Raw genomic sequence first — 14,367 nt, 5'->3', positions numbered from 1 at the left:
TCGCTGCCATTTTTTGTACTGTTAATAAACCTTCACTCACTATACATACATAATATCTCAATTATAGTATATATCATTCATGTAGGGTAGATGTAAACATTACAATAAAAGTACTACCCGTTTTTTATATAGTAATCTTGTTCAGTTGTAATCCGGAGTTCAGCTGCGTGGTCTTCAATTGAAGCTAAATAATTTAAAAATCTAACGTATATTAAGTTGTTTGCATGCAAGATTTTGTAATTTTTTATTCTTTTATTTTTACTGCGTCTTGACTTATTTATAATTTGACGTGAAAGAAAATCCATTTCAAAAATGTTGATCATTAGTATAATTCAGCGGTCAGTGAGGAAATTGGTGAAGAAGATGTAAGTACATTTTGTTGTCATATCAATTTCAAAAAAAGCGATTAGTTTCATTTTGTGACTATATTAGAAAATAATTTCTTTCGAAAATTTAATTAGTGAATAAAAATAAAAATATTGAATGGAAATATTTAGAGAATCAAATATTATTCCGAATATATAATATTAACATTGGTATAAAATTGTACCATTTTCGCTATCAAATAGGCAGACGCCTCAGTGTTACACATGAATTTGCGGCATACCTACAATTCAAATAAAGATTGTTATAGTTTGATTGTTTGTTGTACTGTCTGTATTGTTTGTGTATAAAAGGACACATATAACTTACAAAATAAATGGGTATAATGGCGGAATTTTCCCAAAAAGGGATTTCTTCCAGTCCAGTTAAGAGGAATTGTGAAGTAGGGGATACAATAAATAATACGCGTCACTAAGTAATATATATACACCTGTTATTTTAACACTACTTGTCTAATTTCAACGAAACTGTTATAACATCATACTGTATACACTGCTTTAGGGTACAGTAACTACTTATTTAAATACATATTAAAAGTACCGATTTGACATTGAGTCCACTCACCCTAATTTATAGCTTAAGATCGCTAATTTAAAAAAATAACAAGACAGACCATATGGTCTGTCCATTATGTTTTCTCTCTTGCCTTATATATATATATATATATATATATATATATATATATATATATGTCTGTGACAAAAACAGTGTCTCTTATTTACTATTTAGAGTAATCGTTCTAAAAAATACCGTAACAGGCATCGTTTCTTATTAGATATAAACTAGTTTTAACCGGTTATTTAATTGGCTGTGTCCTTTGCGACGTAATTGTTGTTTCCGCGACGCATTTAATTACCGCAATTAATGATAGGACTTACATATATAGTATGTTGCTGTTAACATTGTGCTAAATAAAGTCTAGTACCTGTATTAGTCCTAGGTCTGTTGCTTTACTGATTAAGACATATTGCAAGGGTCGCAAAACAGTTGTTAAATCATTGTAGATGAACTTGGCTTCATTTACTGAATGATTAATCAACATACAACCCAAACAAATCGGGTTAGTCACTCGCAAGTTTTCTTTTATTGTATAGTAGGTACCCTCTGAAAAAGGGATACTTGAAATTAAAACCTTATACAGTTTTGTTTATAATTCATAATCCAACATAAAACGAATACACATTAAAACTTAATGCAGAGTGAAAACTGAAAGTAACGTGATGATCTGTTTGAAAAAACTTTTAGATCTCTGTAAAATGTTCAGTTTCATGAACACTGTCTAGGTATACGCTCTTACACACATTACGACTAAATATGTAAATGAAATAACATCGCAAACCCCATTACAGATTATTAATATAAATATTTGTTTGAAATTGTCATAATAGCGGGAATTATTATGAAATTCGCGCGTTAATACGAGCAATGAAACCTCAAGGTCCGTCATCATGCGGATGGACGGGAGCCAACTTCAGTCTGTCTGGACATCACTATAACAATAATCCCCGTGTATTTTAGAATATTCGCTAACGATTGCGTTTAAAATTACAAACCAGGGTCGAAGTAGTTATTATACTGTGGTATTGTTATTAAAATTTAAATGCAGTCTGTAGGTAAGTACGTTTTGGGGAATGACGATGTTTTTTTTACAATAATTGCCATTGTAAAATGTGATTCATTGTTTTTTATTCGAAATGTTAGCAAGACAATTATTACTTATAATTAGGATTTTTTACAATTTTTCGACGTATTTTATCCACATTAGCCCTAATGTTTGTATAATTTGCCGAACTTGTATATAATTTAAATTACATCAGGTTTTTTCAGGGTTTACATAGTAGTGGCTTTGGTTGTTGACAAATTGGGGAACACCAAATATAAGTTTTGCATCATTCATAAATGTAAGAGAGTTATAATAACACTCGTACAGTAAACTTATCCAAACTATTGGGAATATGTCCAAAAAATTTTGGCAACTGAATTAAATTACTGTTCTGAAGATCATGATAAGAATTATAAATTACAGTTAAATTATAATTTATTTTGTTTTGCAGTCTCGTTTGACACATTTACATGAGAATTTACACATTTACTAAATATTTACAAATATTTTTTACTAAATTTATAATACCAGACTTGGTTTTTAAAAAGTGTATATATTTTCTATAAAATTAATTAATAACTTATCGACTTTAAAATTATAATATTTTTATATCTTAAATATAATTAAATTACATTATTCTTAGTTACAAAAAAATGCTTTTTATGTTTGTTTATTTATCAAACATGTTACAATATTTTCTCTATATTTATTTATAATCATAATTATGATATTATACTATTTTTATAATTTAACTACATAATCTAATAATACAATGTAAAAAATTATCTGAAGTACATTCACGAATAGTAACTACCTAGTTTTTTTAATTACATTTTTCTACCATACGTATTAGATCTTTTCACAATTTATTGCACAATTTTAAATCAATCTCGTCTTTTTGAGGTTACACATAAGTTCATACGTACGCAAGTATGGAAACACGTTTTCCAATATACCTACATTTGAAGTATTATGAATTGTTATCTGATGTATCAGTTGGAGGCCGGCTATTGTAATTTACTATCATGGTATAGGCACGGCACAATGAATCAAAAGGCCGTAAAAGATGGAAATTATTGCCATTCATAGTCCCCGCATTTTTTGTATTGGATAATATGTATTGGGGAAAAACGATTGTCAGTAATATGGATACTTGACCCTATAGCTAGCGATATACCATGTCAGGTTGACTTCCACGCGATTTCCCCTGAAAACCATAACAAGAAATTCCTGGTGAAATTGCCATAATGTACTAATTGACTTGATGATCTTGTTATCCTCCACAGGTGCCCTGCCAGCGTAATCAGTTAGCGCAGGCGGATGCACCATTTTATTATCATGTATTAAATAAAGTCCCTGCATTTGGGTATTTATTGTTCCGCACTAACAATTTGTAATATTGATTCTGTATTTTGTATGCTAAGGTTTAAGTTTTCATTAGGATCTTCAATTCGGTTTGCACTTGTATACATATAATAGTTGTCTAGTAATATCGGCATAATACACTTTTATTTTTTTATTAAACAAGTTCTGGATAGTATATGTACAATCGATAGGTTGGCTTATATTTGCCCCAATACCTGTATCACTTTATTTACCGTTAGATAACATACAAAATGATATAGATTGTTTCGCAATTCGGATTTTAATGAAACCTTACATAAGCAAAATTATCTAATCTGAACATAACAGGGGGTGTAGAAACCAGTAAGTTTTATCTTTATTTTGAACGATTGACGTCATGTCTGTAGAAATTAAACGCGTATTTTGTACAATTTGTTAAACCATGTTAAATTTTCTAGCAAATGGATTTACAACACTTGTAATCGAGAAAATTGCATTGTAGCTTAACTACTCTCCATACCCTCATTCTGAATGTGCGTTGACGCGTATCGAGATCACAATGTATTCAGCCATGTTACATATACAATGCTTATTCGATTGTCTCCACTCTCCAGTGGACCTATTTGTTATGTATAAATGCTGTACAAGGACCGACATCCGTTGACGTCCAACTGTTTTCAGTTCAGCCACGACGAGCGAATAACAAAGCCGTCTTCACCAAGATTTGAATTTGAAAGACGCTCTCGAGACGAGGAACAATGAGATAATTAGGAATACTTGTGTCCTATTAGCGCGCGTGAGAAGTCTGTGACCATATCCAATCGCCTTGGTGCTGGATATTTTTGAACAAAACAACTTTAACAATTACACTGTGGTCTATTTGTCAATCGTGCTGGATCGGTGGAAGTGAATGCAAAATACCGTAACATGTCGGTTGATTACGGATTGCTTTCGCAGTGCGGGGTCGGGTCCCCATAACATGGCAATAAGGTAACGGGAGAGGTGCGTGTACATTCGCCACCCACCGCTGCGCGAGGCGTGGTGGCCGGCGCCACGACCGCCGCTCAGGCAGTCAAATAGTCACCGCCGGGTCGACTGAATGTATTGAAAACTCGAGAAGGCGGCAGTCTGGCAGTCTACGCCAAATTGCGCGTTCGCGCGCCCCCGTTTGGCGCCTTGCCGCTCCCGCCCTCGGTCACAAAACAAAAACCCTTGAGTGAAGTGATAGTGCCCTCCTTTCGATGCTCTTCTCTCCGATCGCCGTCGAGGCGATGAAGTGTAAAGAGGAAAACTGTGAGGTCGGCGTAGTCCTGGAACACAACTCGCTGATCGTGCTATCAGTCAACAAAACCATCGTCTGCCTCTGCGGGAGGGATAGGAACAATCCCTTCGAGCGCGGGTAATTCACACCGTTCTACATTTGGTACGACGCAAACTGATTACATCAAATTATCCCATACATAATGGTCTAATCGTTTTCAATTATCTGACAGTACTCGTAGTTGCATTTCTCGTTGTTGTATAAGTACATAAACTTTGACTTTGTAACTGTTCTGTAACATGTAACTATGAATAATTTTTAGTACCCTTTTTATTAGGAATTTTAGGATAGATACTTACTAATTTTTGAATGCATATCAGACTTTGTATGTCACTTCAGTGTAAACTATTCAAGGCTGTCTCATCTGGTCAAGGCAAATTGTTGTCTATCGATCGTATTGTCTATTTTTTAATATAAAAAAGACATTTTTTTAATTCTATGTAATATATTTAGAGTCGTAATTCTTTGTTTAATGCAATAATTGATTCTATTTACAAATTTATCTAAATTACATTGAGTCAATTTTTAGGAGGCCCGAAATGAAGTATCTAGTAAAAACTTAGTATAGGTATACGAGTAAACCAGGAACTGTGTGATGACCGAAACGAGAGAACAAGGTCGTGGACGGTCGTACAATGCCTTCTAATAGAATTATTCACTTCTTTGTACCTATTGATACTCTGGACCTAATGATTTCTGGAAGTTTCATAATACAAGAAAGTTCAGAAATCAGTTTTTTTATCTTCAGTTACTGGTAAAATTTCCTTGACTGCGTTATCAAAGCTTGAAAACAATCTTGTCTCTCGAGTCTATCAATTAGTAGTCTAGGTGGGTAGCATTTCTTATCCATGATTAAATAATTACATTGTTCTTATTACTCAATCCTTAACTTCCGTATTATAATAAGCGGCGCTTACGAATACGGAAGTAAAATATCAAGACTGATACTATTGGCTTTACTAATATATATATATAAATAATATGAATATAGCATTTGTAAAAAGGTTACAACTGGAGGTTGGAAGATAACCTTCTGACTATATCTGTAACACGTTAACCTACACTGATACAAGGCAGGTGTGTGATCTTGCAGGTGTGAGCCGACTTTCTTCTGACGTTTATATAACCACTATGCCGACGAATTCGTAAACACAGACGTGAGTGAAGTTCATAAACAAAAGCTTGAGAAGTAACGTTACTAGAGATAGGTACACTGCGAACTCCAGAACATTAATAAATTGCGTTGTTGATATAATATTCCTGCTGATGGACGATTGACTAATTGTTTAAATCTTTGTTTATGTAATATAATTCTACTTATTATAAATATCTTTATACATATATATGTCATTTCTCATATTTTACATGGCATATAATCTATTCTGATAATATTACGATTCTAATTAAATTTTTGTTTTTCTTTGTATAGCAAGAAACACAACCATTCACACCAAATCAAATATTAAAGGTGATTACGTATTATTTCCAAATCTCCAATATTACGACTATGTATAAACGTTTCATTTTTATTTGAATATAAGAATTGATAAAATTAATTTTGGTTTATAATAAATAAATCAAAATTAGTAACTAGCTATAGTTTACTAATTTTGATTTATTTATTTATCTTATAATTTTAATCATTACCAAAGTATTACAGTACCAAAGTATTATAGTATTTATAATATAAAATGGTAATAATGTAGAATTAATGAATTATTAGATCAAAAGAACAATTTGATTTTTCTCTTTGAAGTCCCACGTTGTTAGATTTTAACTTGGGATTGTTAGATTGGAACTACATATTAAATATGTACCCCATTTGACTCCCATCGTACTATTGACGTCAATGATCACGGTCGAACTTGACTGCTAATAACCATCATTCATCAATTCGTGTTTGAAGATTCTATTATTATGATATATGAGGTCAGCCGGCCTGTTGAAATTTCTTGAAAGTAATAACAATATAGCATCTCGTCTGTTATCCCAGGTATAGTCAGAGACATTGTCAACTGTTGACGTATTAGTGAATACAACACTTAACATACTCGCCCCTGTCCCGTTGGACTCAATTATACTCAGCAGCATTCGTTTTCATGGCGAGCGACCGATGTCCCTCGGATGAATATTTAGTTTGTTATAAGTGTCACCTTCATCGGAGAATCAGAAATATAAGTTATCACACAATTTTTTGTAATGTCTCCCAGGTTAGAATCTTTGGGAATAAATTTGGGTACTAAACCCAAATTTAAACGAAAAACTGCAACGAAACTATTCAGTTCAAAGATATATTTGAATTTCTAATGACAATGAAATTTAAGACATTTTTATTTAATAAACATTGACTGAATCATTGTAATAATAATGAAAATACTGAGGGTCATTGAATAACACGCAATATTGTCTCTTATTATATTTCTTTATGTGCGTTGATCATTTAGATGAGCACTATGGATTTTAGAGATTTCGTCATCCAAGAAAATTAAATAGGAGATGAAAGTTAGAATGGAAGTTGTCGATGAGATTTCTTTCCGATGCACTGCTAGTTCATTTATAAAAGATGGGTTTTGAATGTTCTAATACTGACTTTAGAAAGTTTTCTCATAATCGGTGTGATATTGTCGTCGTTGCTTGCCCGCGCGACTGAGATTTAGTTTGTCTCTTTATTAATTATAAAAATAAAAAGCCTTTATTGCTATACTATGTTTTACATATGGTTAATGTTATACAAAAACGGTACAGCCTGACTTCCGACATAGGAGACAGGGACATAGGAGACAGGGACATCTAAAGATTAATATTCTCCTGTCCTTTACTTTACGAGTCCATATTGGACCGGCTATTTTTCTAATATTATCGTTCCATCTTATATTGTCTATCTCTTTATTAATTATATTATTATTATTTTTCATTACTTTGCTCTTACAGTATATTAATTTACTTAGCTACTAAATCTTAAAATTTTCTTTAATACTTAAACTTTTACTTGAAAAATTTAGAATTTGTTAAAACATATCACTTCAGCTCTTTTTTGCATAGATATAGACATCTTTTATACCCATGTTGGAAAATTAGGTAAGTCGATAGAATATATACCATAATCGCTTATGATGTCAAATTCTTATCAACTCTAACGTTGATATCGGTTTGACAGTATCAAGATGATTTACTAGTATCTAAATAATAGTGAGTAAGAGTCAACATCGGTGTATTGCGTGTATGGTTCTCATGAAAAATATTATGTCACACGTTAGTAGTAAGTATACTAAAATATATGTAATTTTTTTATAAATTAGTATATTAAATCCTTCAATATTTTTTTCTTCTAATATAAAATTTGCATCGTAACAATCTAACTTTTACATAATGCTACTACTACTAATTTATTGCCCAATATGAACCGGAGAGGTAACGTCTATGATGGAAGGATCTACTGATGCTTCCAATACCCCTTTCCACTTCTCCCTTTCTGTTCTAATATTTGATATATTTGTACTGTTAGAGACACATAGAATCTATTAATATGTATTGTATTGAATCATAGAAAGAATATGATTTTTAATTAGTCCCTAGTCTTATTAAATCCTATTTAATCCTGAATATAACAAACCGATTGTGATTGATCACCATAGACACAATTAGTTAAAGTAATTTATTTTGGCAGTGGAGAAAGCCTCGATATTGGAGAAAGCAAACATATGAATACCACCTTTTTTATAAGCAAAATAAATAAAATATATATTACAAGATATATAATGATATTAATAATAATAATAATAATGAAACAAGTATAATGTACATTTTAGAAATGGCTTATCAACATTAGAACTAATATCAGGGTCATAAGTGTTTTTCAAAACGGGACTTCACCACTCGTACAGACTAAAAAGGTTTTTTATAGCAACGTTGCAATTAAAATTAAAATTCTCATCCAATTAGCGATATAATTCACACCTGTGTATTGTTACAACGGCACTATCTTTAAATGAGATATAGGAATTTTTTGCTTCACAGTCCGATACACTGAATAGATAGCCTCTACTGACGTAGGAAGAGGTCAATACATTTGGCCGCAGTGTAATTTATTGAATCATCTTAATTATTTACTGTTAAAAAAACAATAACATAATAAACGATAGGCATATACAAGTATCAATTTTAATTAGTCTTAAAATAACTTTCTTGTACGTGATACAATTCTGTGTACCGTGATAAACTTATCAATATCAATCGAAGTAATACTGTCAATGTTTCAATATAATTATATGTCTGCTTGGTCACGTACTTCAAATTAAAAAAAATACCCCAATAGCTATAATAGATACTAAACTTTTACTAAACGTTGGTTATCATCCTGATATAACTAGAAATGATGTACATACATTAGTAGCAAATAAAATTGACTAAAAATTTACCAATTTGAGAAAAACAAGGACAATTGTAAACGGAAAGAGTCATAATCGGTCTCAATCATTTCAAACTGTATCATACGATGCTGGTTATTACATCGGGTTTCAGTCTGAAATAGCTGGGTTACTATGGGGCTATAAATAATGCCGATAGTACTGGAAATATTTGTCTTATAAATCCATTTGAGGTGACATTAATTTACGTATTTTAATTTATTTACGACTTCTTTAAAACAAAACCACAAAATGCAATAATTCTTGGAACTTCCAAATAATACAGCATACGTTTTACGTATGTATTACAAAGAAAGGAAAAAGACACCTTTACAAAGCAGATGTTAATGATGTAGCTACTGAATTCATTTATGTAGTAATATAATATTAAAATTCGAAGTAAACACGCATAATAGGTTCTTCAATACGTATTTAGGTACTGAAACAAAGTTTACATATTATATGTTTATAATCTGCGTTTTTTGTCAGTTTATATTTTTTATAATTTCCTTCATATTTTGTACTTTGGCCAGTCTCATTAACCTTAACCTTAATAAGTAAATGATAATGTTGGAATTAGATTTAATATGTTCAAAAGTTGGCATTATATTGTTTGCAAACATTATATTGTATATACGATCTTTCTAGACATTTTGTTCATGATATCATCATATTATTATTAATAATGTTCTGAAAATCCATGTAAAATGTATTTAATCAGCCATATTGCTCCCAGATATTTTTCTTACCAATTTAGAGAATACATAATAAAGTAAAATAATTATTTTATGCTTTACCCACAGTCTCTAAAATGTCACAATTTGTAATTTAAACACATTCATTTCTAAGAGGTTTCAATCTACGTTTTATTCTGTTAAATTGTAGTTAATTGCAGCTAATTAAAATCTTTGGTATCTTCAGAGAAATAGTTTTTATAGATATCCTCCAGATGCCTTTCAAGGGCAACGACACGTAATGGCTCACTACCTGTGTTTTTTATCCCGTCAGCCATTATTCAAGTTGAAGCCGAGCTTTGCTAAGTTAGGAACGGCTAAGGGCATTGCACCTTCCTGCTCTCCCTTGCCCTGCAGCCCTACTTTGCCTTTTTGAGTAGTAACTACTAAAATATATTTACCTCCTTTTTGCACGTACTCTTGCAAGGGTTTGTTGGAAAGAGACACAAAGCGAGTATTAACTGCGACCACTTTATTCATAGGCTCAGCTGTGTGGAGTGTATATGTATACAGTTGTGCATTTATGCTATGGACTTTGAACTCGATTAATGGTGAACATCACTATCAATTCAGATTAACTGTTGTAAAATCGATACAGAGTTGTATAATAATCTTGCTATCTAGAATAACTGGGGCATATTTTATTTTGTAGAAAATTCTCTACCAATTAAACGTTAGGCCATAACAAGCAAAACCTACCTAGGCTTCACGTTTGGAGATTCATTACCTCATTGTATATTATTTCTTCTGATTTTTTATGTTCAATGTCGACGCAAGAATTAACGGAAAAGCAAAACAGTTTTCACACACGGCCGTATTACGTTGGATTTCGCATTTCCTCATTCACAGAGGATTTACCAAAGTTATAAGGATACGAATTAATTTTATGGGCCCGGTAACCGGGCCAAACCAACGGTCAGGTCCTCGCTGCGTCATGTAACCAGTACGTTATCACCGGTATCGCCACCATTCGAAGTTTTTCGCGGAAAACGGCCATCGTCTATCCCCCCTTCCCGTCCCCCTACCCGCATGGTAGACGCGTCACAAGCGCGTCTATAAAAACCATGCCCGCCCCTCCACTTCAACTCAGACGCATGGAGTACTCCGTAGAGGTCGTTTGGCACGAGCGAGCGCTTTGCTAGGCACCTGCCGGCCTATCTTCACGATAATATTCTAGTCACCTACCGCGCAGCTGAAGCTCGCGTACGCGGTCCATCCGCGCGTTCCTACGAGCAGTGATATGTGCAATAGCTTCTACTGAATAATTGTGATAATTTATTTAAATTAGTTATAGTTAAACGCGTTAATAAAACCGCGATACGGCTGTGAGTGAAAACTGTGAAAAGTTAAAGAAATGTTGTGACTGCCCGACTGGAACTTATTACCTGTGATCCAATCCAGTGTGTTCAGTTATTCTTGCGTTGACGGACCGTTTTCTACAATGGTTGGAAGTAATGGTACTATGATGGCGATTCGCATCGTCCACAGCAAGCTGCGTAAGCGTGAGGAGCATTCAGCATCGGTGCATCCAGCTGAAGTGATTCAGGCCACCCCAGCACCTACATCTGAGCCTGTCACCTTTCGCCAGCAACCGCTGTGGCAGTTCCCGCCGCCGCTGCCTCCGCCTTACGTCTATCCTCATGATCAGGTCAGTACCTAGCAAATATTTTCCACTATAGCAGTAAATACATCTCATAACAAGAGTCTATTTAAAGAAACTAAACCAGCTACAGTCGTTATACTTGACCCCAATGCTATTTTAACTAGCAATATTCAGTTGCAGTCGCAATCTAAGTAAAAACAAACTCTTAAGTCACTCAGTAGCATTCAAACAATATGGAAAGTTGTTGGGAACGTTACATTATAACGTAAAAGAAATCGTGACTGGTTCGACCCACGTCCCCGCCACATCAGAAAGAGAGAGAGTTGCTATGTTCACAGCACGAACACGATATCTAAGTGCAAAATAAATTTAAATGTCGGGACACGCTTGCAGAATAGAAAGCTGCACAAGGCGAGCGTGTTGCAATACCACGACCTTCTTTCTTTGTGATTGCTTGAACAAAGGAGGCTAATGCAAATAACACAATATCAAATTTAATCTCGTGAAATCATTTGACCTCCATTTCATGCTCTGATAAGTAATTCCAGAGATATAACTTTAAAATAATTATGGTTCATGAATAGAGTAGATGCCACACCAGGAAGCACGAGAATGCTAATATGTCTTTGAATAACGTATTCAAGGCTTGTTTTGTATGGCCTTAACGTTTATTTTGCAATATTAGCTTCCTAGTCATGTAGGACTTCTACCATAGGTACTGTATCGAAACAGCATGTTTGTAATAATCCTAATATTGTCCGACAGATGTTCTCTTGTTTAAAGATTTTTTTGCGATACTAACAAAGAGTTTCCTGTAGATCTTGCCGTTGTATTGTTTATTGGTAACTATCTTAAAATAGCTTAAATTGTACGCCGCTATAAGTGGTTTCACTGCTTCGAATGCAGCAAATGCATCTGGGACGGTAACGGAACCGCTAAATCGGGCACCGATCCTTGTAGGTCGATAAACTTTGTGCACTTCCTGTACTTCTTAGTTAATGCATATTATATTTAACATTGCATTTTCTTATTTACAGGACAACTTAATGCAGCCCATCGGCAATGAACGAGCGAGTTTCCGCAGTCTCCGTAAGAATATCGGCGGACGATGGAAGAGACTCGTGAAAAAGAAGCCCGAACAAGAAGTGTACACAATCCCCCCTGAGCTCAAGCCACAGCTCAAGCAAATATATGTGTATTAATAAATGAAGCAACAATTAGTACTACAGCACTGAAGCAGGCTTCAACTGCTCTGTTCTATTAGATGATTTCACAGATCACGGTTGTAATATGTAACAATTCATATCGTTATTCGAATATCAAAATTTTCTTAAATAGAACATTATGTGCACGGCTCTTCTGCCTTTTATCTTTGAACATATCTTTTTGACCAATTAATTCTAATGACCAATGAACTATGTTTCACTCATCATTCAACACCATTGTGATCTAAAGCCTAGGTTTGTATTATTAAGTATTAGAACGCTGATGTTTGTGCGTGCTGTTCTGTTGCTGAATTCTGTATGTAAGAGTGAAGTGCTCGTGATAGTCAATTGAATTTAGCTTAATTATTAATTTAATGTTATGAATGAGAGAAACCTATTAGGAAGATGCGGTCGCGCATACTAGTAACGAAAATCCAATAATGATTAAAATTATGATGCCTTGTTAAATAGTATTTGACTAATGAGGGCGTTTTGTAGTCCATTAACTTATTCTAGACATGGTCGTATCGTTATGCGAAACATCGATCAAATAATTTGTGAAGATATTTTACATGTGAATGTTACTTTGTGTCTATAATGAGAATTGATATTTTAAACACCTGTAGTTTCATGCAGTATTTTTATATCGTTCATTTGTGTTGTGAGTGAGACTGATCTATGGTACAATTTTAAGAGTATACACGTAAAAAAAAAGAATATTTTCTGACAATATTGAATCAAAGTCGACACAAATTCATTTATAAATTAGTATTGAATGTCCTTAGTTGTTGATACTGTTGCGAGATATGTTACTTGCATGCTTATGGTAGTATAATTTTGGATTTTCGCCCGGTCCTTACTGTGATATACATATAGGTACGTGAGATACTAAATTAATGTAATTGCTAAACAATTAAACGACTTTTGAATTGCCTTAATAACTTGTCAATTATTATTATCGTAGAAGGGACCGTCGGTCGAGAATTTAGATAGCTCATATTGAGCCTGATATTTTGAGAATTAAGAATAGATAATAATGTACAATCCAGCCATGATTTAACAAAACGTTAAATTCTAACTGTTGAAGTAGACCACGATGTAACGGTACTTTTAGCAGCGTGAGAAACTGTTTAGAAGAAAATGTAATCTTTTGTTGAAATACTGAGAAATAAATAAATTCCATCATGAGTACCACATTTTATTTACCATAACTATATACCTACCTATTTTATAAACATAAGCCTATCAAATTTTAGGAGATAGTAAGCGTATAACTATTTACAGTTTTCATTTCATAATTAATTGTTTATTCGTATGTATACTAATAACCAATTAAAATCCCTTATTAAACCGATAATACAATTAATTCAATGAATGAAATGTATTAATTACTGATAGCTACTAAACTTTGGAATTAACTACGCAAATGGGTGTGTCTAGTTACCTACTAGCTTTATTTATAATTTTATATTTGATAACGACGAGATAGCCAGCAAATACATAACATTACTTTGACAAGCACGTACCCACCATACATACACTTTCTTTACCTAAAATAAATTTTTGGATAGAGTACCTACAGGAAAATTTTCGTTGCCACCTACATAATATAAGTGCATTTTTTTTTTATATTTGGATTTGTGAGATTATTCGGCGTATTTTAAAGAGAAAAATGAATAAATAAACAATGCCATCTATCGGCATAATAAGACTTAATCATAAATTAATAAGCACATTCCTGTGGCGCCATCTGTACGTTATTGCATA

The 14,367-nt window shown here is 33.2% G+C and overlaps 1 protein-coding gene across 3 annotated transcripts in view; it reads left to right on the top strand.

Moving 5' to 3' along the window:
- The window catches only part of LOC131844734 (uncharacterized), a 232,927-nt gene extending 219,139 nt beyond the window's left edge, over positions 1-13,788 (top strand). For 2 of the 3 annotated variants that reach the window (XM_059193685.1, XM_059193686.1), the window contains 2 exons: positions 11,281-11,440; positions 12,433-13,788. In XM_059193685.1, the coding sequence (XP_059049668.1) occupies positions 11,281-11,440; positions 12,433-12,597 (325 nt within the window). In that variant the 3' untranslated portion in view covers positions 12,598-13,788. Of the gene's footprint in view, positions 1-4,402; positions 4,731-11,280; positions 11,441-12,432 lie in introns of those variants that run through there. The other variant, XM_059193687.1, reaches the window with a different exon arrangement.
- Positions 13,789-14,367: the final 579 nt, after the last annotated feature.

The sequence above is a fragment of the Achroia grisella genome, unplaced genomic scaffold (assembly GCF_030625045.1).
Source record: "Achroia grisella isolate CSIRO2021 unplaced genomic scaffold, CSIRO_AGI_Agris_v1 utg413, whole genome shotgun sequence".
NCBI classification, from domain to species: Eukaryota; Metazoa; Arthropoda; class Insecta; order Lepidoptera; family Pyralidae; genus Achroia; species Achroia grisella.
The sequence above is the reverse complement of the archived record's forward strand: the minus strand, read 5'-3'. Positions and strand labels throughout refer to the sequence as shown.